This window comes from Salvelinus fontinalis, chromosome 36 (genome assembly GCF_029448725.1).
Source record: "Salvelinus fontinalis isolate EN_2023a chromosome 36, ASM2944872v1, whole genome shotgun sequence".
Lineage (NCBI taxonomy): Eukaryota > Metazoa > Chordata > Actinopteri > Salmoniformes > Salmonidae > Salvelinus > Salvelinus fontinalis.
In genome coordinates this window covers 19,305,131-19,332,307 of record NC_074700.1, presented here as the reverse complement: position 1 = coordinate 19,332,307, position 27,177 = coordinate 19,305,131, and the positions used below count along the sequence as shown (strand labels likewise).

The 27,177-nt window shown below is 43.9% G+C and overlaps 2 protein-coding genes across 6 annotated transcripts in view; both read right to left on the bottom strand.

The window, feature by feature from the left end:
• Nucleotides 1-12,270, bottom strand: part of LOC129835364 (alpha-actinin-3) — a 52,073-nt gene extending 39,803 nt beyond the window's left edge. Inside the window, exon 1 of one of the 3 annotated variants that reach the window (XM_055900992.1) lies at nt 12,181-12,270. Coding sequence is in view for 2 of the 3 variants with exons in the window: in XM_055900989.1 (XP_055756964.1) it covers nt 6,856-6,990 (135 nt within the window). In the remaining variant the exon portion in view is untranslated. Of the gene's footprint in view, nt 1-6,855; nt 7,182-12,180 lie in introns of those variants that run through there. The other 2 variants (XM_055900990.1, XM_055900989.1) reach the window with 2 other exon arrangements.
• rbm14b (RNA binding motif protein 14b) lies at nt 9,287-27,177 on the bottom strand. Of its 3 annotated transcripts, XM_055900995.1 has the most exons (8): nt 26,999-27,177; nt 20,354-20,504; nt 19,788-19,992; nt 18,723-18,850; nt 17,157-18,142; nt 15,991-16,062; nt 15,507-15,773; nt 9,287-13,188 (listed from the first exon to the last, which is right to left on the bottom strand). In XM_055900995.1, exons 2-8 carry the CDS (start codon nt 20,495-20,497, stop codon nt 13,179-13,181), a joined length of 1,812 nt encoding a protein of 603 aa, XP_055756970.1. In that variant the 5' UTR covers nt 20,498-20,504; nt 26,999-27,177; the 3' UTR covers nt 9,287-13,178. The 3 variants fall into 3 exon arrangements, with proteins under 3 accessions (XP_055756970.1, XP_055756968.1, XP_055756969.1); XM_055900993.1 differs by having other exon boundaries at nt 9,287-15,773; XM_055900994.1 differs by having other exon boundaries at nt 9,287-15,773; nt 18,723-18,829.

The following is a 27,177-nucleotide window of genomic DNA, read 5'->3' as shown; positions in this document are numbered from 1 at the left end:
TCCCTCCCTGTCTTCCTGCATCTCTTCCTCCCTTCCTCCATTGCTCCCTCCCTCCCTCCATCACTTCTTTCTCCCTGTGGATTGTGACACCTCAGTTTATCCCATTACCAGACCATGGAATACCTATGTGACCTCATATCTTACCACCTCCATGGAGGATGACCCATAGAACCCACACACTCACAAAGACACACACACACGCTGACACACACACTCATACACACGTACAAATACTCAGGATGACACACAAGTGGATGCTGTTTCACACACACGCACGCACGCACGCACGCACGCACGCACACACACACACACACACACACTCCTCAGCCCTTCCTGCTGCCTCCCAGGACTACTAGCTCCTCTAAGGTAGTATATAGAAGCCTCCCTACATGGACACAGCTTCTGGAATAGCAACTGCCATCTGATCTCACTACAAGCTCTCTATCTCTCTCTCACCTCGCCTACACACACACTCTCTGCTCGGTTGGCCAGTTCAGTTCTGTCTTGCATTCACTTGCAGTGCGTGCAGTGTCAGACGGACAACTTATGTCAGTGAACAACGTATTCTCAAGCAAGTACAATGGAACTCTGGTCCCACATCCGTATGTGCTACCTTTAGTCCAGTGGTTGAAACACTCATTGTCAAATACTCAACATCATTTCCTGACTCTCATAGACACATTGTATAAGCTTGTCATAAGAGATGGATGGGAAGGTGATGTTAAAGGACAGATCATTGGTGGACATCTGGATTAATTTATATATACAGCTGTGAGCCTTTATATATACAGCTGTGTACCTTTATATATACAGCTGTGAGTCTTTATATATACAGCTGTGAGCCTTTATATATTGAGCTGTGAGCCTTTATATATAGAGCTGTGAGCCTTTATATATACAGCTGTGAGCCTTTATATATACAGCTGTGAGCCTTTATGTATAGAGCTGTGAGCCTCTATATATACAGCTGTGAGCCTTTATATATACAGCTGTGAGCCTTTATATATACAGCTGTGAGTATTTATATATACAGCTGTGAGCCTTTATATATACAGCTGTGAGCCTTTATATATACAGCTGTGAGCCTTTATATATACAGCTGTGAGCCTTTATATATACAGCTGTGAGCCTTTATATATACAGCTGTGTACCTTTATATATACAGCTGTGAGCCTTTATATATACAGCTGTGAGCCTTGATATATACAGCTGTGAGCTTTATATAAGTCTCTAAGAGCTTTGCACGCCTGGATTGTACAATATTTGCACATTCTTTTTTAAATTCTTCAAGCTCTGCCAAGTTGGTTGGTGATCATTGCTAAACAGTAATTTCCAAGTCTTGCTGTGATTTACATCAAAACTGTAACTTGGCCACTCAGAACTTTCAATGTTGTCTTGGTAAGCAACTCCAGTGTTTTAGGTTATTATGCTGCTGAAAGGTGAATTTATCCCACGAGTATCTGTTGGAAAGCAGACTGAACCAGGTTTTCCTCTAGGATTTTTCCTGTGCTTAGCTCTATTCTGTTTCTTTTTATCCCAAAAAAACTCCCTAGTCCTTGTCAATGACAAGCATACCCATAACATCAGACAGCCACCACCATGCTTGAAAATATGAAGAGTGGTACTCAGTGATGTGTTGTATTGGATTTGCCCCGAACATAACACTTTGTATTCAGGACATAAAGTTCATGTCTTTGCCACATTTTTTGCAGTTTTAATTTAGTGCCTTGTGCAAATAGGATGCATGTTTTGGAATATGTTTTATCTGTACAGGCTTCCTTCTTTTCACTCTGTCATTTAGGTTAGTATTGTGGAGTAACTATAATGTTGTTGAGCCATCCTCAGTTTTCTCCTTTCACAGCCATTAAACTCTGTAAGTGTTTTAATGTCGCCATTGACCTCATGCTGAAATCCCTGAGCAGTTTCCTTCCTCTCCGGCAACTGAGTTAGGAAGGACGCCTGTATTTTTGTAGTGACTGGTTGTATTGATACACCATCCAAAGTGTAATTAATAACTTCACCATATTCAAAGGGATGTTAAATGTCTGCTTATTTTTACTCCTGAACTTATTTAGGCTTGCCATAACAAAGGGGTTGAATACTTATTGAGTCAAGAAATGTCAGCTTTTCATTTGTAATGACTAAGTAAACATTTCTAAAAACATCATTCCACTTTACATTATGGGGTATTGTTTGTAGGCCAGTGACACAAAATGTCAATTTAATCCATTTTAAATTCAGGCTGTGACACAACAACATGTGGAGAAAGTCAAGGGGTTTGAATACTTTCTGAAGGCACTGTAGTTACCTCAATTACATTGTATCCCTGCACGTCGACTCTGTACTGCTACTCCCTGTATATAGCCATGTTATTTTCTGCTCCCTGTATATAGCCATGGTATTTTCTACTCCCTGTATATAGCCATGTTATTTTCTACTCCCTGTATATAGCCATGTTATTTTCTACTCCCTGTATATAGCCATGGTATTTTCTACTCCCTGTATATAGCCATGGTATTTTCTACTCCCTGTATATAGCCATGTTATTTTCTACTCCCTGTATATAGCCATGCTATTTTCTACTCCCTGTATATAGCCATGTTATTTTCTACTCACTATATATAGCCATGTTATTTTCTACTCCCTGTATATAGCCATGTTATTTTCTACTCACTATATATAGCCATGTTATTTTTACTCATTATTATTATTCGTTATTCACTTTGCCAATATTTCAATTGTTATCTTTAACTTATCTTTAACTCTGCATTGTTGGAAAAGGACCTGTAAGTAAGCATTTCACTGTTAGTCTACACCTGTTAGTCTACAAAGCATGTGACAAATAAAATTTGATTTGATTTAAATGTACATCTATTTCTCGACCAACACACACACAGACACACAGACACACAGACACCATCAAAGCCTACTTCCTTGGGCTCCCTGAGCAGCTTACAGGCCTTACAGAAAGACAGTATCCACAACAACAACAACCAGTGATCGTTTTCTTGATGGATCAATATCTACTACTCAAAGATAAGCTCTCAAGCGTCCACGCCAAGCCCTTGAACACTAGTGCACTACAGGCCCATAGGGCTCTGAATCTGATCAAAAGTAGTGCACTATATAGGGAAAAGGGTGCCATTTGGAACACAGACTATGAGAGTGATTCTCTTCCTAAGAGAATAAGTCCAATGTGGAGTGGTTCACATTACATAGGCCCCTATAAAATCAGTTTTATTTTTAGCCTGATTCCATTTAGTTTTTCCCCAATTTATTTTTCTCCGTTTGTGTTTCCAGCTTTCCGTTTCCCTCAGTTTTTTCAGCTTTCCGTTTCCCCCAGTTTTTTCAGGTTTTCACTCTCAAAATCACACTTAAAAAAAGAAAAACAACTCAATTGGATGTTCTCAGTCCACAACAATGCTTAAACTGCATCAGGAGACCACTTTTGAGGTCTGGGATAAATGTTTTTATTACATTTTTTGGGATGTAGTTACCCTTTAATGGGATTGCCCACCAGCAAGAGAGTGTTGTTTGGTTAGCGATGTTTCTGTAACGCTCATATGATTGCAGAGTTTGCAAAACAAACGGCCACTGGATTGATGCAAATAATCATGATATCATTCTGCCAGGTACACATAAGCTACTTTGTAGTTAACATTTAATTGAGTGCATATTTTATAGAGCCCTAATTGCATACTCTGGGTTTTCAGCTACTAACTGGCTAGCTAGCTGAATAACTGCTTGGCATCTCAGTAGCTCATCCTAACACTATGCTAACCTATATATAACCTATTACATATAACAGCAGCAGCCTCAGCCTCACATTCTGGGTTTCTTAGAAGAGGAAGGTGTAAGCTTACCATCCACAGGGGAATGGCTTCCCTGATCATATTAAGTTGACGTCTGTTGTTTCTGAGTGTGAGACTGTGAATAGTCCACATCCTGTCATCACTGTGGTGATGAGAACCCTCCTTGGCCAACTTAACACTCTGTGGTGTAAATTTAAGTTCATTTTTGTTTCGTTAGGGAGTAAGTTCTCAAAGAAGTGTTTATCAGGCTAATATGTGTTTCAACTTAAACCTAAAGTGTTGCGTTATATAATATAGTCTGTAAACTGTGTCTATTTTATGTTTTGTCTTGGGGCTTGAGTGCCTCCCGAGTGGTGCAGTGGTCTAAGGCACTGCATTGCAGTTCTGGAGGTGTCACTATAGACCCTGGTTTGTTCCCAGGCTGTGTCCCAACCGGCCGTGATCAGGAGTCCTATAGGGCGGCGCACAATTCGCCCAGCAACGGCCGGGTTAGGGGAGGGTTTGGACGGGTAGGCTGTCATTGTAAATAACAATTTTTTCTTAAGTGACTTGCCTAGTTAAATGAAGGTTAAATAAGATTCTTAATAACGTTATAGTAACCTTTTTTAATTGCATCAGTTACACAGAACTTTACATTCAGTAGAAACGTACAATACACTATGCCTTCTTAGGCTTACGGCACTTTCACATAAAAGTATTGGATCAAATCATGTAAAATAGCTCTCTATTTGCAGAAAAGAATGGCTGTGACAGAGGTAAGGCCAGAGACAGGACAGGGTGTGTGAAAAGGAATCGTTTACACCTTCCTCTCATCCATCATCCTTTCTTCTGAAATGCTTAGGCGGCCAACGCTCAGATACAATATATCACACCACTGTAACATGCTAATGACACTAGTGGCTTGTAAACTTCGTGACAAAAAACCTTGCCTTGAGACCTGAAGACTTGTGTTAGCGCTTCGTGTTAGGCTATTACCTAGGCTTTAGCTCAACGGGCTAACACAGTCTTGCGGGACTGGTTCTAACCATTGGTCAATCGCACTACTTCACCACTTAAGACCAAGTGAAATATTAAAATCGAACCCTATACATGAAGGTTATATGGATAAATATACACCCAAAGTCAAAATGTACAAGTCACTGGCAGTGGCAATAAACTAAAATGAGTGTGTCGTCCATTTCTGAAGCCGTATCATATTCAACAGAGTCACAGTGTGTTGACAAACACTTTATTACTGAGCCTGCCTGCAGCCAAGGGTTTTTCCACTGAAATCTGGAGCATGGGGTTAGAACAGGTGCCCAGAGCCTCTTTCAGATCCATTTCACCACGGAATGATGCAGCTTTCTATATTTATGATATCAGCTTCTTGAGCTGTTCCTTAAAGTGTGTGTGTGTGGGGGGGGGGGGGGGGGTAAGCGGGGTGAGTGTGTGTGTGTGTGTGTGCGCGGCTGACAGGCACATATCGACTTACGCTCTATGAAGATAAACAGCTAAACAACAACTTGTTGAGAAACAGAGAAGGTGTGAGAAAGACTGTTGGAGAGGGAACTGGCCAGGAGATAGAAGAGGGAGAGAGGTAGAAAGAGGGGGAGAGGAAGAAGGGAGTAGAAAAGAGAGCGAGAGATGGGGGGGGAACAGAAAGTGTTCAGGAGTATTTTTAGGACATGTTTATTCGTGGGTCTGAAACGAACCGTTGGTGTACTTCTATATGAGCCCTGTCTCTCTCCTCTCCTCCATTCCTCCACTCCTCCTCTCCTCCTGAGTGGCCATCTGTTGACGTCTCTCACCCTTAAGGCCCTGTGAGCTCCTGTACAGTCACTGTGTGAAGGAAACTGTCCCATCATAGTGAGACAAGGGAGTTCCATAGACTCAAACTAAGAAATAGAATAGAGAATGACTGACTTCTATGGACTCAAGACCTCATATGACTCCATACATTTCCTAATGAATGCTTGTATGCATATATACACCATTTTTTTTTTCTGGTAAATGAATGGTAATTAAGTATACATAGGCCTAACCACAGGCCAAAGCTATGGGTGCCCAAATATAGAACTGTAAGCCTATGACAGCTTAGCTGACAAACGGTCATGTATGGCCAGTAGAAGTTTGGTCATATGCTCAATGAATTCCCTATTGTAGTATGGTTGTCCCCATCCAAGTTTAGGCCAGACCATAGAGCACATGCAGGCGAGGCAGACGTCATCGCTAACTGTCCCATCAGACCATTTGACTTTTAGGTTTGACAGCTAGAGCTCATTAAATGCACCTGTCAACCCCTTCGGCGAGTAGGGCAAGGCCAACTGATAGCTAAGACAACGGGTGGGCCCAGGTCCCTTCACAACTCTCTACTCTAGGCTACAAGACACTTCCTCAAGCACAAAATAATAATGGACACTCTCCCTCCGAGTGACAACTTGTAGTTTTGAGAGATAGAGTTTAAAAAGCATTCCGTTTCTAATATATCAACGTATTTCTCTATATGCATAGGCCTGCTTTTATTGTGTAGGCATAACTATTGACTGGTAGGCAGAAACATAGCTTAGGATTTCTGTAATTGGTCAAGTTGTGCCTATAGTGCATGGTGACCTGTTGGAAATGTCGTGCGTAAAAGTCCCTATTTGGTGCATTGGTTAGCTTAAATGTGTGGGGGGTGGATATATATAAGTGCCTCTGGCAGGTAAATAAGTGAAAGACAACAAATATCTAACCGCTCTGCTCATAGTTTCCAGAACGGAGGGGGCAGGTCCGTGCGCCAAATCCTTAGCTCAGCAGCCAAGACGCAACCACCCACTCTTTCTCTCGGTCGCTTATGCTGTTTCATTTGACAACTTTAATCACTTTTAAAGGGCTTTAGTAGCCTACGTGACATCCATTTGGTTCTGCCCGTGAGTACTTGTTTAACTCATAAAACACGCGCAACGAGTGGGCTGGATTCAAGCCAAACACACAAGCGCCTGTAACGCACAACGGCCGCTCCAGCCAACACTCAACCGCCACAGTGACTTCACTCACCCACCGCCCGATCCCAAACGTGGCCTACCTTTCGCTGCTGTTTCTCCCAGGCGGGGTCCAGCAGTAGGTCCCTGTCCCACTCATCCTCTGGCGTCATGTACTGGTGTTCCTCGTTCATCATATAAGAGGTGCTGTATTGCGCTTGGGTTTCGACAGCCATCATCACGCCTTGTTGGGGTTTCTAGTACCCCCCTCTGATTATGTAGAAAAGAAACGAGAAGGAACCCTCCTTGGGCTTGAAGACTCGCTGTCTGTCAGGTGTGCTGGTCAGGAGAAAGAAGAGAGGCGGAGGCAGAGTACAGACTGCGGCGGAGGTGCAGCTCCCACTACCAGAAGCTCTGCTTGGCGGGTGCTTCTTTCCAAAAGTAGCACACGTGATCGCACCCCAAAAAGTGAGACACCGGGCGCACAGGTATCGGATTCACCCTAAAAAGGTGCAATGGGCGGGGTTGTGGTTGGGGAGATGACCTATCCTGGGGCAGGGAGGACTGAGCGGGATGGAGACGTCAATCGCACCGCTTACTGAGATAATTTATAAGCAAAAGCTTGTGGAGTGCACCTGTTGCCTCTGGTAGGCAGCACTATCCGGGATCCTTGGTACATCTGTCCCCTACACCCTAAGCTTAACCTCTACCCTTACCCTAACCTTAAAGGGCAATAACACCACTTTCAACCTCATATTCATCATCTCCAGCACCACCCCAACATCAACATACACTACATGAGCAAAGTATGTGGACACCTGTTCCTTGAAAATCTAATTCTAAAATCATGGGCATTAATATGGAGATTGTCCCCCCTTTGCTGCTATAACAGCCTCCACTCTTCCTGGAAGGCTTTCCACTAGATATTGGAACATTGCTGCAGGAACTTGCTTCCATTCAGCCACAAGAGCATTAGTGAGGTCGGGCATTGATGTTGGGTGATTTGGCCTGGCTCGCAGTCTGCGTTCTAATTCGTCCCAAAGGTGTTCGATGGGGTTGAGGTCAGGGCTCTGTGCAGGCCAGTCAAGTTCTTCCAAACCGATCTCAACAAACCATTTCTGTATGGACCTCGCTTTGTGCACTGGGGTATTGTCATGCTGAAACAGGAAAGGGCCTTCCCAAACTGTTGCCACAAAGTTGGAAGCACAGAATTGTCTAGAATGTCATTGTATGTTGAGTGTAGTGTTAACATTTCCCTTCACTGGAACTAAGGGGCCTAGCCCGAAACATGAAAAATAGCACCAGACCATTATTCATCCTCCACCAAACTTTACAGTTGGCACTATGCATTTGGGCAGGTAGCGTTCACCTGGCATCCGCCAAACACAGATTTGTCCATGAAACTGCCAGATGGTGAAGCGTGATTCATCACTCCAGAGAACACGTTTCCACTGCTCCAGAGTCCAACAGGGGTGAGCTTTACAACACTCCAGCTGATGCTTGGCATTGCGCATGGTGATCTTAGGCTTGTGTGCGGCTGCTCGGCCATGGAAACCCCTTTCAAGAAGGTCCCGACGAACAGTTCTTGTGCTGACGTTGCTTCCAGAGGCAGTTTGGAACTCGGTGAGTGTTGCAACCGAGGACAGACAATTTTTACACGCTACATGCTTCAGCACTCAGCAGTCCCGTTCTGTGAGCTTGTGTGGCCTCCCACTTCGTATGTGTATGTGAAAATGTTGCATTTCTATGTTTTGTAGTAAAAAAGATAGAAAAGTATTTCCAATGTCATCCAGCAATTAGTGGACAATCAGGAGGCAATTAGTAATTACTGCCTACTCATAATTGTTTAAAATCCCAATGCATACCGATGACTTAAAATCTTCCTCTATCTTTTTTAATACAAAACATAGAAATGCGCCATTTTCACATTACGTTGATTTTGGGGTGGTGCTCGAAATAATGAATATGAAGTTGAAAATTGTGAAATGGCCCTTTTATCATTTTAAATTTTAACTGCAGTGAACTGACTTCTGAGTTGGGACATCCCAAGGATTCCGTTTAGACTTTCGCTGTCTCTCAGGCTCTATACCCCTCACACCGACTCCAATGATAAATACAGACCTCAGATAACTTAAATGTCTGTACAGCTACATCTTGTGCTGAAGATACAGATGTGTCATTATAAATCATACAGATACAGTGTATCTTAAGATGTAGAAAGATGTCATTTTCAATCGAGCAAATTGACTGGGATAGGATTATTCCATCCATTTTCAAACCGGTCCTCGGGGACCCCCAGCCGTGCTTTGTATTTTCCATGTATACATTCCATATGAATGTCAGAAGGCTAAACAGCATAATACATTCAAACCAAGGGATTTAGGCCTACAGTATAACATATATCTCAAATATTTTATAACAAAAAAATAATTAAATGGCACATATAACTGCTTATTAAAAAAGTGGCTACAAGTTTTTTGCTAAACGCTTTTAAAATTAGCCTTATTGTGATTAAAGAGAGAATAAAACATGACGTTTATTTCAATACTCATTTATTTGGGAATGCCATGCAGACGGTACAGTGCCTCAAGACATAAGCAATGCAAGGAGAAAGGAAGTATACATTATAGTAAATTGGGTTATTCATTAGTCATAATACATTTTGGGCAACATTTTCATGGTGCAAAATACTTTAAAACTCATCATCTGGCAGTGTGATTTAATTGGACACTTATTCAGCAATGTGCGTTATAAAAAGGCCACTGTTCATGCCTTGCTTAGTATAGTAAACTAGTTTATACACTTTCCTATAACGCACATTGAAGAAAAAATGTCAAATTAAAATCACACTGCCAGATTATAATGAGTTTTAGGGTTTTCTTATAACAGATGTGAACAATTTCACACCGAGGAAATGTCCCCCTTCATCTCCGTCAAGCATGCTGATTCTTTGTTTAAGTTTTTCCTATAAATGTGCTTAAAGTAACAAATGACTCAACATCGATCCATTGCAAAACATCACCACAACAATCCAGTTTGGTGTACAAAGATGCTCTTTCTCCCTAAAAATGTCTCCTCCAACACCAAGAGAAATGAAATCCCCCAGAGTAAGATCATAGGTATTAGATAACAATAAGAGCTAGCACTACATCAAGCTGCCTTTATACTGTAGTAAGTCTATATATAGCTTCTTCCCTAACCAAATGTAATCACACACCATTACACTGTAACTACACTTGACTGGGCCCAGATTCTCAATAAAGTCAACTTAGTTACAAGTAAGTTCTTGCTTGTGAGAATGTAATATTTGATGTGACTAGGTAGCATTGGGGTAACAACGTTATTAAGTGTGACCGACAGTGGACTTGGTGTCGACCCAGGGCGCAAAACTGTGGCCCAATTCCAATTCTGTCCCCACTCTTTCAAATGTGCACTCATTCACTCCGTGAGGATTTAAAACCATGGGATTGGTATTGGAGACATGGTATACTTTGTCTACAACAATCGAATGCCCCCCCCCCCCCCTTACATCCTTAAGGGGGAGTGAACAAGTGCACACTTCAGGGAACGGGGTGAGCATCGGAGTTGAGCTGCTATGTGTAAGGCAGCATTGATGGCTTCCCTATCCTGTGCTGTGAAGAGAGAGGGAGCAGCCATGAGGTTGTCCATCAGTGTGAGCCAATAGGGAGCAGAGCAGGAGAACTTCATGGCTGGCTACATTTACTCAAACACCAGAGAGAGTCAGACTCCACACATCCAGGTCAGAGTGAGAGGGGACTGTGTGGGAAAGAGCATCACATCCTGATCATGGAGATTGAAGAATCAGTTCTATTTTGGTGAACCTTAAGGGGAGATTTGTATCGATTACCCTCATATCAAATGTATTAAAATGGGCTTTCAAGGTCTTTTGGGAAACGAACACAGGCATAACATTAAAGTTCTTTTAAGAGGGATATTGGCCAAAACGCATCAAAAACCATCTAGTGCAGTGGTAGACTACTCAAGTTTATTTTGTGCAGAACCAGTGTTTATGTGTGTTTAACCAGTGTTCGTGTAGGGCCCCCCATGGTCAGGATAGAAGAGTTAGGGAACAGGGATGGATCAGAGCTGGAGATCCCTACATTACCAACTCACCTTCATTCCATCCCTCTATCATTTCCTTCCATCCATCTATCCTTTCCTTCATTCATAAGACAGAGGTGGAGAACAAACCCTCTCCCCGTCTCTGCCCCCCACCGGCAACGCACTACTCAGCTGTTCAGACCACATGTCGGACAACTCAGATGAGTGGGTGTGTGTATTCAATCATCTCAACAGAAGGAGGAGATTCAGATATACACATTGCAACCCACAGATACAGCAGGTTGGTGTAGGGACAGCAGCTACCTCGAGGAGAGAGATAGTCCCCATACCAAAGAAGTCCTATAGGAGTCCTGAGATTACAGTGAATCTGCAGGTAGTTGGTCCCTTACTGGGCCGGTCTGTCTTATAGGACGTTTTTGATAGGGCGAGAGGGCCATAGGGAACTCGCTGTTAAAAAACCTATTCCAAATGTTATCCTCCAGAGCAAGGTCAGGTTATCGGATTTAATTAGATAAGTTTGACTTGAGTCATTCAACTGCGAGGTGGTGAATAGTGATTAAACTCCCATACACAGCCATGGCAAACCCAGCATCACAGTTTTAGCAAAGCAAAAAAACTCTCGCCCTACAAAGTCTCTGATGAGTTTATACTCTGTCCAGCCGTGTGACCCCACTAGGCCACCATACACGGTGTCCATTGTCATTCAATAGGTCTCTATGGTTACAGCCATAGCCAGGGGTGGGTGTGGCCAGTCGGGAGCTGCTGATCCAGAGCCCAGCCTAGATCCAAGATGGCGGCAGGCGGCGGCGGCAGCAAGCTGTGTACGGCGGACAGGCGCAGAGGGGGATGGGTTGGGGGGAGGGGCGGCGAATACGGCGGTGTAGGAGTCACTAGCGGGGGCGGGGGATCCACATGTACCAAGCCTCAAAACACCAACGACATTACACACACACACACACACACACACACACACTCTCTCTCAGACACGTAGAGTCAGTGACACGCTCACTCACTCTTTTACCTACACGGTCTCTGGCTCTCAAACATGTACAGTCAGTCAGGCACACACACAGTCTCTCTCAGACACACATCAGCACGACAGAGAGACTGACAGCCCAGTCACTGTAGGTGCTGCATGGTGAGAGACAGGACAAGTCACTGGAAGTCTGGTAGAAGACATCACAGCGTGAGCAGTGACCCCCAAAAGAAGCCCCCCGGGCAATATCAACGCAGGTGAGAGGGGGAGCTACGGAGGGGGGGTGGGGGTGGTGATGGCGGACGAGGAGGGGGGGAGGGGTGTTTCGGTCAAGGCACAGTCAGAGAGGGGGACAGTGCTGTTTCATTACCTTGGTGGAGAAGATTGAGTTCCCACTTCCCATTTGCCTGCGCGACGTTTATTGTCTTCCCCCTCTCACCTCACACCTGCTGGGTGGTGTCTGGGCGGCCGGTACCTATTTCAGTTGGAATAGTAGGTCAGTATGTATGGGGCTTTGGACAGAGAGCAGAGTGACATGCACATCTAACACAGCAGAGACAGACACATGGTGTTGGTGGTGAGGTTGTTGGGTAGGAGCAGACACATAGCACCACAGTCATTCCATCTGTGTGCCTCTCCCCAGGTCTCTGATGTGTGTGTTTGTCCACCCATTGTTAAAACAAGGAGTCATCTGCAAGCAAGTAATGCGCTCCACTCTACTCAACATTGAATCTGCAATTAAAATGGCATGAAATCGACACTAGTTTGGCACAAAGTGGAACTCAAAAAGATCAGAGTTAACGGAAGCGGTTTCAGACATGAGCGCATGGTAACAGCATGGTAACACAGTAGATGCCTTGTTGATGTACCAGCGAGGGGCTATGTCCCAGTTATCTCTTTCCTCCTGAAGTATACACTTGTTCACGACTTCCCACATATCTTAAAAACATAGGATTAGCAGAGGCATGGCCTAGAACCCTCAAACTCAATTCTGGACGTCAAAGCCTGATTTAGACCTGGGACACCAGGTGGGTGCAATTAATGATCAGGTAGAACAGAACACCAGCAGGATCCGGACCTCGTAGGGAATACACCTGGCCTAGGAGTTGGCACCATAAAAACAACCTCATTTCAGGCATTTCCTCTCGCACCAGTAAAGGGAAGTGAACAAGTGTACAGTTGAGGAGAAAATACATTTTATTGGCACGCACCCAGGGTCTGTCTGACTGTGCTATAGGCCAAGAGTTTGGGTGAGGCTGGAGAGAGGAGCGCTGACCCCAGACCAGACTTACCCCATCCACGAGGCAGACTAGGGGGGGCGCACACACAGACGCTACTCCTCCTTTTCTCTGCCACCCTGGTCCCCAGTCATATGGGTCTGGTCATTACAACAAGGAGAGACGGGAAGGAGTAAGAAAGACGAAAAAATACGTAAAAACAAGAACGGGGAAATACATCCGAAACGCAGTTTTTTCTTTTCCTCACAGTAGTCAGAAACATTCTTTATTTTTAAATGGTGGGTATGTGTAGTATACATATTAAAAAGCATGCCTTTTTTCTTTTTGTTAAAAAAAAAGAAATATTTTAAATAGTTCTAAAAACACGGTCAGAAACAAGGCAAGCAACAAGCATAACAAGAAAGGGTGTTTTTTTTCCTGATCGTCGCGATCCCACAGATGAAACTGTGTGTGTGTGAGAGACAGAGAGATTATATGCAAGATAAAATACTACATCACTAAAATCACATGGAGAAGAGGAAGGACACAGCGGGGTACGGGGGTAGTGAGTCGTCTTACAGCGGGGTGCAAGGATACGTCGGAACAGGGCGACTGAAAGATACTGCTCCATCTCTCATCGTCATATCATCGGTGTGAACTTTACCGCACCACAAAAAAATCATCACGTCACATTATCCGAACCCTTTTCCCTCCATCGCAGATTAAAAAGACTGACGTGTAAGAACAAAAGCACTTCAAAAAGGAGATCTTCACTCCACTATATGCAGTTCAGACAAAGCTTAGGCACAATGTTAAAGGAAAATTCCACCCAAAAACAATATTTTGGTGTTTGTTTCATTAGTCCATTGTTGACATAAGCAAAACATTTTGGGACTGCCAGCAATCAAGTTTTCAAGATATGTAACTTTCAAAACGCTACATCATATGATGCAAAATGGATCATACAGGGATGATCTGTATTTTTAAAGTTACATATCGTTGAAAACTTGACAAAAACATTTTGGGACTATGTCAACAATGGATTAATGAAACAAACACCAAAATATAGGTTTTGGGTGGAGTTTTCCTTTAACCTCATTGAAATTCTCTAGCAAGTCTAAAAAGTGAACTTAATTATAAATCCATAAAATAATTCATACTTGATCTGAGGGGTTAGAATGTAAACTTCATCAACCCGACAACCACTTACATTACAAAAAAACGAAACTAAAATAATTCATACTTTAAAAGGCCTCTCAAAATGCACTGATGCAGTAAGACTCTAGTAGTACAGTACATAGAAAACTTCGTCCCTAAAACGTGTCATTCTTCTCCAAACTATTGACCAGGGATGGAGTCAATTCCATTTTAAATTCACTGAATTTAATTGAAATGGACCCCAACCCTGTAACTGACTGACTGATAAACTGTATGGACAGAAGGCAGACCATTCATATTCTAACCAGCAAATCTCCGTGCTCTCATTGTCAGAGGTAGGTATATAGACTGAATGTTAAACCCTCGATTGTTTCAGTGGTGATTCCGGCATTTAATTTGGTTTACCCAGGCTAAGGTATAGACAGAGTAAATAAGGTCAGAAATGCAGCAGTGTCTTTCAGTGCTGTGGTTCCAGCGGTGTGAGGGAAGGAGGGAGGGGGTAGGAGAGGTAGGGGGTAGTTTCATATAGTACAGTGTGCCTATGTTCCTCCAATCTCCCAGGGGTGAGCTGATGAGGGAACACGGCAGCACGCGTGGGACTGTGTGCATTACATCGTAACAACAGAAAGCCAACATCACTCTCCCACACACACACACACACACACACACACACACACACACACACACACACACACACACACACACACACACACACACACACACACACACACACACACACACACACACACACACACACACACACACTCGCACCACAGTCCCGACTGGTACAAGACTCACAGACCCCTCCAACCCTGGAGCTACGCAACACACCACAGCGCAGACAGTACAAGAATCGGTTGTGATATTTTTGACCTCATCTCTATGTTGAAGGAATTGACTGTCTGCTACTGGCACCTGTCTACCATTGAGAGTCAATAGCTAAACATTGTGTGGTGGTAAGATGACAGAATGTCTTCCCTTCTTTAACTGCACTGTTAGTGTGGTACCAGGACCAAGTTGGGGTTGGGTTCTTACTGTAGTCAAGGGACAACTCCTAAACTCCAAACACACTCACACACAAATCCCCACCGCCACAGTACACACAAATATACCCACACACACAGATATACACAGACACACACAGCCGCTGAGAGTGAGGAGGGGTACGAGGGTGGTATACAGTGATAGGCGGGGGGAAACAGAGGGGTACGAGGGAGGTGACTATCTGAAGGGGGGCTCAGGCGTGTGAAGGGAGAGTTCGGGGGCTCGGCGGAGGACGGCCTCCTTGCGGTTCGGTGGCGGCGGCAGCGGCGGCTCATACACTCTGGGCGCTGCCACCATGGCGGCGGCCACGGCGGAGGCGGGCACCACTGGCCTGAGGGCGGCGTCCAGCGCCGTGACGTGGGCCGGTTGGCCGTGGTGGTGGGCGTGGCCCGCCATGGCATGGGCAGGGATGGCAGCTATGGCGTGGTGGTTGGGAGGCGGGTAGGCATACTGGAGCTGTTGGAGTTGCTGGTACTGTTGGAGTTGCTGGTACTGCTGGAGTTGCTGATACTGCTGGTACTGCTGGTAGTACTCCGCATAGTACCTGGGGGAGAGAGGGAATGAGAAAGAGGGAAGGGGGAGGGAGAAGGAGAAATCGAGTGAGAAGTTAGGAGCGAGAGAAAAGAGGGTAGGGAAACAGACAGACAAGAGGGTTTTGGATTATCTACTAGGGATTGTATATTACAGTCTTTTACACACAAACATTTGAGTGGGGGTACAGAGAGCCATTCAGGGGGTGGTAGGTAGGGTAGGTAGCGTACTGTAACTGCTGGAGCTGCTGGTGCTGTTGGTGCTGCTGGTGGTAGTACTCAGCATACTGTTGGTACTGCTCTCTAAGATACACACAGAGGGAGGGGGAAAGATAGAGGGATTTAGACTACCAGTAGGGAATTGTAGTCTTTTAACACCAAGAACTGGACTAGTAGGAAACTGTCATCTTTTTACACAAACAGCCTTTCAGAAAGAGCATTTTTAGATCCTCTACTGGGGAATTGTAGTCTTTGCACACAACGAACAGGCTTTCAGGAAATGTACATGGGGTTAAGAGTCTCTGATGGCATTGAAAGATAATGTCTTGAGCAATTCAGTTCCAGGAAGTATGTCCACTACTCCTGAAGTCTGAACATCAGACCGAGGGTCACGTAGTGAAAAGGAGGAGAGAGTGTAGTGCATTGGGGAGGGTCAGAGAGGATTCAATACGGGTTAAGTGCTCCTAAAACCATTGGGGCGAACCCTAACTTCCACTGAAGTCAAAGTTTCACTTAGCCTTGCACTGACGTAAATGGAAGACTAAGTCGAAATTCGACTTAAAGTGGACTTTCTTGACTTAAAGAAGTTTTGACTGGAAATTAGGATTCTCCTAATTACTGTAACTGCTGGAGCTGCTGGTACTGTTGGTGGTAGCATTCAGCGTACTGTTGGCACTGCTCTCTAAGATCCACACGGAGGGAGGAAGGGAGGGAGAAAGGGAGGGGGACAGATAGAGCATTTAGATCATCTACCAGTAGGGAATTGTAGTCTTTTCACACACACAGGTTTTCAGAAAATGTACAAGGGGTCAAGCAAGTCTTTGATGGAAATGAAGGAAAATGTACTGAGCAATTCAGTTCCTATAAGTATGTTCACTACCACTCCTGAAGTCTGAACACTGAGGAAGGTTTGTAGTGAGACAGGGTAATGTAGTGAGAAAGGATGTAGTGCATTGGGGAGGGTAGAAGAGGCTTCAATAAAGAGATCAAGGTTAAGGGCTCCTAAAAGCATTGGGGCGAATACTAACTTCTACTTAAGTCCAGCACTGATGATGTCAATGGGAGACTAAGTCAAAATTCGACTTAGTGGACTTTCTCGACTGGTAATTAGGTATAAAGTTAACTAAATCGTGAAGGGTCAAAGAGGGTTGGATAAGAAGAGAAGGAAGTGGTAGTACCTAGCCATGGGGTCCTCTGCAGCCTCCGCTGCTTCCTCTGCAGCTCGCCCGGCGGGGGTGGGGAGCAGCGGCCGGCGCTGCTTGGGGGCTCTCTGGTACATGAAGGGCTTCATGACAGGATCGGGCAGCAGGGACCCCGCAGAGCGCCTCAGGGGACTCCGGTCCCTCTCTCCAGACTTTGCTGCTTGTGCCGCCGCCACTGCCGCCGCGTTCTGCTGCTCAGCCAGAACCTGCTGTCCCTGGGCGAAGTAGTGCTGCACCCTCGCTGCTTCAAAGATGGCCGCCGAAGGATCTGCCGACGCGCTCATGGCGGCACCCATCCCCAAGTGGCCGTAGGCATGCTGGGCACCCCCATAGAGCGCCGGCGCCATGGCGTAGGCCTGGTTGACTGCCGCGGCGGCCGCAGGCATCTCTACGCCAGGTGCTGCCAGGTAGATGGCCCCCGGGTGGTGGTGGTTAGCCATGGCATGCGCGTAAACTGGTGTAGAGTAGGCGGCGGCAGCGGACGCTGCAGCGGGACTGGCGGCAATCTGACTGAGCTGACCGTAGAGAGCGGCGTGGCTGGGGTTCATGGAGCTGGCATACACTTGCGTGGCGCCCGCCTGCGTCAACGCTGCCGCCTGATTGGCTGCCTGGACCCCATAGAGCTGATTGGCCACGTTAGCGCCGTAGACCTGCGTCGCCAGGGCACCATACACCGCCTGGTTGACGGGGTTGCCTTCCGCTCGCGTGCCGGTGGTGAGACCTGTCAACGCCGCGTAGGTGGGGTCAAAGGTCGAGGTGTTGTAGACAGAGTTGTGGACGCTTTGCTGGACCTGGAGGGGCAGGCCGGCTGCGGCGGCGGCGGCTGCAGCTAGCACAGCTGCCTGGCTCTGGTACTGTTCCAGAGAGGACTTCCCTACAGGGCACTCCCCGGCGTAGTGGCCCTGCTTCCCACAGCTCACACAGGGGATCTTCCCCGTCGGTGTCTGCTTGGAGGGCTGCACCTGCATGGACACAGAGACGGACACCATTTGTTAGCAAGCTTCCGGAACTGACTTTAGTAAGAGACAACCGGATCTAGCCTACAACTCAGAGCATTATAGCTACTGTAGGGGTTCTCAAACCTTTCCTCGGGGACCCCCAGACATTTCGCTATTTTGTTGTAGTCCTAAACTAACTCACCTGATTCACCTAGTCAAGGGCTTGATGATTAGTTGACAAGTTGAATCAGGTGTCCTAGCTGTGGAATAATTAAAATACATGTAATGGCTGGGGGTCTGCGAGGAGAGGTTTGAGAACCACTGCAGTTGTAGACCATGCTAAACCTTCAGGAACGCCTTCACCATCATAGTGGATATACAAGGATATACAAGACAGGGCAGTATGGGTAATGTACACAAAAATATAATCACTAGAACAGGCATCACCCCTCAGACCACAGCAATTTGGCTGCACCCTCATGGGTACACTCAAAATGGTCACCGGTCCTCCATTAACAAGGCCAATTGACTTGAATGGGGGGGTGGGAGGGGGGAGTGCCAGTCAAGGGATTCTATTCCATGTCAGTGCATCGTGCTACAGCACCTTGGAGAGCTCCACGGAGAGCGGGCGTCCCTTGAAGGAGGTGCCGTGGAGGGCCTCGATGGCCTGAAGAGCCTCCTCCTTGTTCTCCATGTGCACGAAGGCGTAGCCTGCAGAAGAGGAGAGCCTGGCTGTCATTGAGCACAGGGACACCAGTTAGAACCACACCGGGCATGCCACACACACACACCTTACCGCTCTATACACACACGTTTCTTACTGCTCTATACAACTACACACAAACCTTACCTGATTGTCAAGTTGCACAATGAAAAAGCCCCAAACAACTTAGAATACCTTGGATCTTTACACTTTCAACTAGCCATCACCGGTATGCAGTGCAATGAAATAGGTGACCGTACTCATTTTGGGTGCTGGTACCCGTCATATATTTAAGCCAATGGCCTGTTCTATAAGAGGTGCAGTACTTCAGCGGTAGAGAATTAGGTGTCTGTACTCCATACTGGACGACACCGGCCGGCCTACTTCAAGCACTGGTACGCCATAATGTACTATAAGCTCCGCAGTGAGATTTCCTCTAGGTACAGATCTAGGATCAGTTTCCCTTCCCCCAATCCTAACCATTAAAACACACATATATGTTTTATTGTCACATTCACCAGATTGGGAGAGTGAAATGTGTTGTTTTACAGGGTCAGACAAATTAGTGTTAAGTGCCTTGCTCAAGGACAGACTCTTCACCTTGTCGGCTTGAGTATATACGAACCAGCAACCTTTCGGTTACTGGCCCAACGCTCTGACTACTAGGCTAGCTGCAGCCCTAGTAGTGGGGGAAATGCAAACTGACCCAAGATCAACATCTAGGGTCAACTTCACCCTTCGCCATACTGAGCAATCTCTCCCTTCACCCTCATGAGTACCGTTATAATAACGTTACTATTTGGTATGTGCTTATATTTGTCCTACTTCACACATGTACAAGTGTGTATTACATACATGTGTGAAGTGGAAATGTGTTCATTGCATATCCCAAATCCCCCCGAGACACCCTCGTAGGGGTACTCCCTTCTCGTGGAGTACCCCTCAATGAGAAGGGGCGTGGCTCACCTTTGACTTTGTCGCACTCCAGCACTTTACCAAAGGTCTGGAAGAGCTCCTGGAGGTCCTCGGTGGTGCACATGCCCGACAGGTTCCCCACAAACACCTTGGTGGAGTGGAGAGGTCTGCCCCGGGACTCCTCTACCACCAGGTTCCTCCCCCGGAACTCCCTGCCGTTCAGCTCCCTGATGGCCCGCTCCGCAGCACCCTCACCCTGGGAGGAGATTTGATTAGTAAACAAAGAAAATGTACAAATAATAAGACATTCATTTAGATTAGGAAACTTTAACGGGAGGAAAACTCAATGAGGAAATACATTTTGTACCATATCAACTCAATGTAGCCTACGTACACACAAAAACAATCACCATTTAAAATGGACAAACACACAGTTCTGTAGTGCACTCGCCGTCGGGGATTTAAAAGAATAGGATCGGTTGGTGTAAACATTGGCTGGAAGGCATTTAGATCATTGTTAAATCCATGACGAAGAGTGTGCAAGTGTACACTTTAGAAGAACTGAAGAGAATTGGGACTTAGACCGTAGTCCCCTCTTTGGGATATCTACAGCCTACCTGTAGGTGTACGAAGGCGAACTGTCGGAGAACGCTGCAGCTGACCACCTGGCCGTACGCCTCAAATATGGCAGAAAGCTCCTCCTGGGTGGTGTCTAGAGCCAGGTTGCCCACGAAGAGCTTCACCGTGTTGCTCTTGTCCATAGTGGAGCTGTGGTGGGACATGCACAGATACGGGCAGACAGACAGATAGATACAGGCAGACAGGGGACACAAGGGAGAGAGAGAGACAAGTGAACATACTGTAAAAGACAAAACATTCTGAACTTGCACTTGTCCACGATGCTGGAAACACCAAAAACCAAACAGTCCAAGAGACACCTATAAGGGAGAAAGCAAGAGCTGACAAAATGAATGACGAGACCACAGGAGAAAAGGAAGTATGTGTCAAGAAAATATTTAACAATTGACCACCATGCAGAATAACAACATTGAAGACACCATATAGTTCTAATATGTAATTATATGGAACACCATAGAAACTTGGTTATGTAGCCTTACTAGCGTATTCTATTATCATGCAACATGTTGACCTCTGACCTTCCTTCTTACAGGTCAAGAAGCACTAGGCTACCCTGCAGGTTTGTCACAACAGTTTAGGGCCAGTTGCTATGCTAGCAGTGAATCGAAAAGCACAAAAATGTACTTTTCTGTGCCAAGCACATGTATAGAATACTGACAATGCTATACATAGCAGCCTTTCCGCTGAGATCAGATACATTTTCCAAGTTGTATCAGTCGTATATACACATGGTATTCACCGTCCAACGAAAAGCTTATATTTACATCACTAAACAGACTTCAGTTGAGGCATCACTGGAGAGGGAAAAGCTATTTTTTTTCTAATGACGCAGCACGAGACAAAGCAACAACAACAACAACAAATGCTTGAACCATTGGCAGTGTTGCCATGTTCACGAATGAATTCTGGTAAATTGGGCTACTTTGAAAACGATGAACTGGACAACATATACAACGATATAGCACAGGGGGCCTTCATCCGTTCTAAAGGCCAAATGGATTGAGAAAGGTGGAAAAAACACATCTTATTTCTTTAATTTGGAGAAAAGTAGGCAAACTAGGAAAAGAATTTCATCCATTTATGAAAACGACACTATATATATAAAACGACACCATATCTGATGATCTTGAAGTGATTAATAAGGAAATACACTCTTTCGACAGTATTAATCTCATCTTTCGGAAGGCGACTTGGATTCCTTTTTTGATTCTGTTAATAACTCTGGTAACCCTATAGAAGAAAGGTTTAAGCAACTCTGTGATTCCAATTTAGATATTACTGAGTTAGACCAAGCCATTAAACTAATTCCTACAGGTAAATCTCCTGGACCGAAAGTCCTGACAGCTGAATTCTATCGAGATGTTTGGCCTGATATTAGACAGTTATTGTTTTCGGTCTACAAAGAGGATATTGACAATGCTATCTTACCTCCTTCTTTGAGACAGGGACAAATAGTTCTAATGCCCAAACCAAAGAAGGACTCTCTCACGTTGTTGGTAACTGACTATAAGTTACTAGCGCATGTCTATGCCAATAGGCTGAAAAAAAAACTTGATGATATACAGTTGAAGTCAGAAGTTTACATACAGCTTAGCCAAATACATTTAAACTCAGGTTTTCACAATTCCTGACATTTAATCCTAGTACAAATTCACTGTCTTAGGTCAGTTAGGATTACCACTTTATTTTAAGAATGTGAAATGTCAGAATAATAGTAGAGAATGATTTATTTCAGCTTTGATTTCTTTCATCACATTCCCAGTGTGTCAGAAGTTTACATACACTCAATTATATTTGGTAGCATTGCCTTTAAATTGTTTAAATTGGGTAAAATGTTTCGGGTAGCCTTCCACAAGCTTCCCACAATAATTTGGGTAAATTTTGGCCCATTCCTCCTGACAGAGCTGGTGTAACTGAGTCAGGTTTATATGCCTCCTTGCTCGCACACGCTTTTTCCGTTCTGCCCACAAATGTTCTATGGGATTGAGGTCAGGGCAAAGTGATGGCCACTCTAATACCGTGACTTTGTTGTCCTTAAGCCATTTTGCCTCAACTTTGGAAGTATGCTTGGGGTCATTGTCCATTTGGAAGACCCATTTGCGACCAAGCTTTAACTTCCTGACAAATGTCTTGAGATGTTGCTTGAATATATCCACATAATTTCCCTCCCTCGTGATGCCATAAATTTTGTGAAGTGCACCAGTCCCTCCTGCAGCAAAGCACCCCCACAACATGATGCTGCCACTCCCGTTCTTCACGGTTGGGATGGTGTTCTTCAGCTTGCAAGCCTCCCCCTTTTTCCTCCAAACATAACGATGGTCATTATGGCCAAACAGTTCTGTCAGACCAGAGGACATTTCTACAAAAAGTATGATCTTTGTCCCCATGTGCAATTGCAAACCGTAGTCTGTCTTTTTTATGGCGGTTTAGGAGCAGCGGCTTCTTCTTTGCTGAGTGGCCTTTCAGGTTATGTTCATATAGGACCTGTTTTACTGTGGATATAGATACTTTTGTACCTGTTTCCTCCAGCATCTTCACAAGGTCCTTTGCTGTTGTTCTGGGATTAATTTGCACTTTTCGCACCAAAGTATGTTCATCTCTAGGAGAGAGAACGCGTCTCCTTCCTGAGCAGTATGATGGCTGCGTGGGCCCATGGTGTTTATACATGCGTACTATTGTTTGTACAGATGAATGTGGTACCTTCAGGCATTTGGAAATTGCTCCTAAGGGTGAACCAGACTTGCGGAGGTCTACAATTTTTTTCTGAGGTCTTGCCTGATTTCTTCAGATTTTCCCGTGATGTCAAGCAAAGAGGCACAGAGTTTGAAGGTAGGCCTTGAAATACATCCACAGGTACACCTCCAATTGACTCAAATGATGTCAATTAGCCTAGCAGAAGCGTCTAAAGCCATGACATAATTTTCTGGAATTTTCCAAGCTGTTTAAAGGCAGTCAACTTAGTGTAACTTCTGACCCACTGGAATTGTGATACAGTGAATTATAAGTGAAATAATCTGTCTGTAAACAATTGTTGGAAAAATTACTTGTGTCATGCACAAAGTAGATGTCCTAAACGACTTGCCAAAACTATAGTTTGTTAACAAGAAATTTGCGGAGTGGTTGAAAAACGAGTTTTAATGACTCCAACCTAAGTGTCTGTAAACTTCCGTATTTTTGGTTAAGATACATTTCAGTCAATTTGCAGAAGATACTGCCCTTTTCCTAAATTAAACGGTAGAAATGATGTCTAATCCTACCTCTATGTGGTATCATATCCCTAACAGGCTGTTTAATACACTCTAACTTGAATTCCAAAATAAATGTGATTTTGACCCTCCAAAATTACCTGTACTTTTCAATATATTGCTATGGAAGTGACCAACCCATGCTATGGTCAAAAGCCATAACCTTTTACCTTAATTGTCCAGTTATCCAAACATTTAAAGAAACTCATATTTAAATATTTTCTCCCATCTACCCTGTTAATTATTTATTGCACAAAATGTTACATTTTGACAAAACACCTTGTGTTTTTTGCTCCTCTGATTCAGAATCTTTAGAACATGTATTTTTTTCATGCCGCCATTCTAGTAAACTATGGATTGAAATTCATGAACGGTTGTGTATAAAGTCTCCAAAATTACCTTTGATGACATTAAATGGCATTATGCTTATCCTTGTAATTCTGATTATAACTATTTTATTAACATTATTATTCTCTTGGCCAAATATTATATTCATAAAATGTAAATAGGGTGGGAAAATTCCTTATTTTGTATTTTTTTAATTGAACCTTTACAATTTTACAAATCCCTCAAACTTGTGAAACTTAAAAAGTAGGGAAAAATTATTAGAATTCATGTCTCTGGATGTCTGTTAATGTCTCAATGCCTTGTCACATCTAAAATGTCCAGAATAATTTTTTTACGGTCGCCTGGTGTTTTATTATTTCATTTTATTCCCATAAATGTCGCTGTATTGATGTGTAATGTTGTTATTATTGTTGCAATAAAAATAAAACAATTTGCGGCGAAAATGTATTGGTCCCGGGTGGCGGGTTTTTGGTCTACTTCTAAATTGCACCGCGGCCGCTATGGCATTTCTAAAAAAATATATATATATATTTCACTGTGACCTGCTGCTGCTGACTATCAGGCAGTGAGCAGACTGTTACTGTGTATGTGAATGAATGGTGGAATGGTGGAGGGCCGGAGGGGTGTGTGTGCGTTGATATCGCTGGTTGGAGAGAGTGCTGCAGCAGAGGCAGCTGAGTCACCGCGACAGAGTAGCACGCGCGCACGTCGTGATAGCCTACCTACAACTGGTCAAAAGTTATTTAGAATCCTCATTATGGAGACATCCCTTTTCCAAAAAATATATTAACGTGCTAGAACTGATACAACGGCGACAACGCATTGGAAAACGACCTAATGCGCACCAGAGCTCTTTAGATAAATTCGCTCAGAGGCGGCCTAAAGTAAACTGCATTCTGATGTAGACTTTTCTTATGGATAACAGTATCAAGCGAAGGGTTTTACGCATGCCCAGTTCAAGGGTCTGCAGGACTGCGCGAGTGGAAATGGTTATGTAGCTTGTGTTATGGAAAAAGTCCACAATGAAAATTCCATTAATTGTGGAGAATGATTGGCTGCATTTGCATTTCTTGGCCATCAAGTAGGCTATTAACTCATATGCCATTGCAAGCTACTGTAGCCTACCATTTCAAATCAAATTGTGTTTGTCACATGTGCCGATTAAAACAGGTGTAGACCTTACCGTGAAATGCTTACATACAAGCCCTTAACCAACAATGCAGTTCAAGAACTAGGGTTAAGAAAATACTTGAAAAAATAAAAATGTATATATATATATAAAAATACAATAAATATATATTGAAATGACGATATCACTGGAGTCATTGCAGATAAATTTGTGCCACTTGTGTAGCCTACCTGGAGCTGGCAACCAGATGTAATAAATTGCCTAGAATTCTGTTTGTTGTTGGATCCTTGTGTTATTATGCAATTTTTAATGGTCATATTTAGTTAATTAAATTGGAAGTTATCAATTGTGATCATGATCACAGCTCTATTGTAAATGTATCTTTCTCCACATTTAATGTCAGTTTCATTGTGGATTTTTACCTGAAATTAGATTTTGGCATATCAGGGGCTATAGGCTACCTGCATCTAGCTCAGCAAACCATGGCAAAGTTGAATTGCAATTATAACCCCTGATTTTAGTCAGTAGCCTATGAAATAACAAGTAAATCTTGCAAATAGGCCATTTATGACGTTTTGTAGTCTTAACATCTGGCACATAACGGCACAATTGCCAGAAAATAACAACATTTAAAAAATAAAAATAAAACGTATTTTTCTTTCTTGCAGAGATTTCGAGATCCTCTGTCCAACTTTCATCACTCAAACTCTCCTGTCTGATTTACCTATAGTTATGCACATGCTGCAAACTGGATTTATTTACAATTATAAACTGGCTGGTTTGAGCCCTGAATGCTGATTGGTTGAAAGCCATGGTATATCAGATGTGTGTCAGGGGAATGACAAAAACATACTTTTTACTGTTCTAACTAAGTTGGTAACCAGTTTATAATAGGAATAAGGCACCTCAGGGGTTTGTGGTATATGGCCAATATATCACAGCTAAAAGCTATGTCCTAAGAACAGCCTTTAGCTGTGGTATAATTGGGCAAATACCACACATTGCTCAATCATAGCAGTCAAAACCAGTTAAATAACGTACATTTGTGGGAAATTATCTGGAGAGTTTAATAAGGGTGATTTATCTTTTCTCTTGCGACATTCTTAAACTGGCAATAATTATTATTTTGATGGAAAACAGGATTTTGCTTCTTAGCCGACGTCGTAAAAAAATACGTCGATATTCCTTCTTAATTCGCTCAATAACGTTATGAAAAAGGGGTTTGGGGATAAATGTTGCAACTCGTCCCTTGCAGCGGAAATACATTTTGGTCTAGTTTTCAGGCCTTGTGGGCGGGTTTTCAGAGGTCACTGGGCTACAAATTTTAGCTACACTTGGCAACCCTGCATTGGGAATCTCCCGATAGACGTTAAAGATATGTATCAAAAACGTGGTTCGGGTTTACATGACTTTCCAATTCGCTGCTAAGAATGAGAAAATAGTTGATAGACGACATATGTTTTCTTTAAAATTACCCATATGGACTGGAGAGGATGCTTAGGTTTTGGTTGGTGTGACCGAAACTGAACAAACCTCGCGGCGAAAATGTGAGACGATTTGCCTAAATAGCTGGAAATGGGGTTTCGACGCCATTGTTGTGTTATCATTAATCCAATCTACAAAAACAGTACACGAACTGTATCGGATGAATGGTGGACATATAACAAAACAATGTTACATTGGAAATGTTAGTCACAGCATTTTTCCGCACTGGAACGGATACATTGCGCGATAGCGAAAATGTCTTCAATGGAACGACAACACGCTTTCGTGTTTCGTGTCATTGGTTCTTCCGCTGACAACGAATAAAACCTAATATTTCTACGAATCGTTACTTATATTTTTCATCTTTAGTAAATAAATCGAATAAAAGAGGTACATAAATCTACCATCTTACTTACCTAAGCAGTGCCGTGTTTCAAAATGGTAGCGCCTGCTTCCGTTTTTTAGAAGGCTTCACCAATGGGGAAGTCAGGGGGTTGGGGGGGCTGCCACACCAGAATGCTGATTCTTCACAATCGCCGTATTACATTTGATAACAGATAGGCTATTAAAAAAAGTGGCTTTACAGCATGCTTCG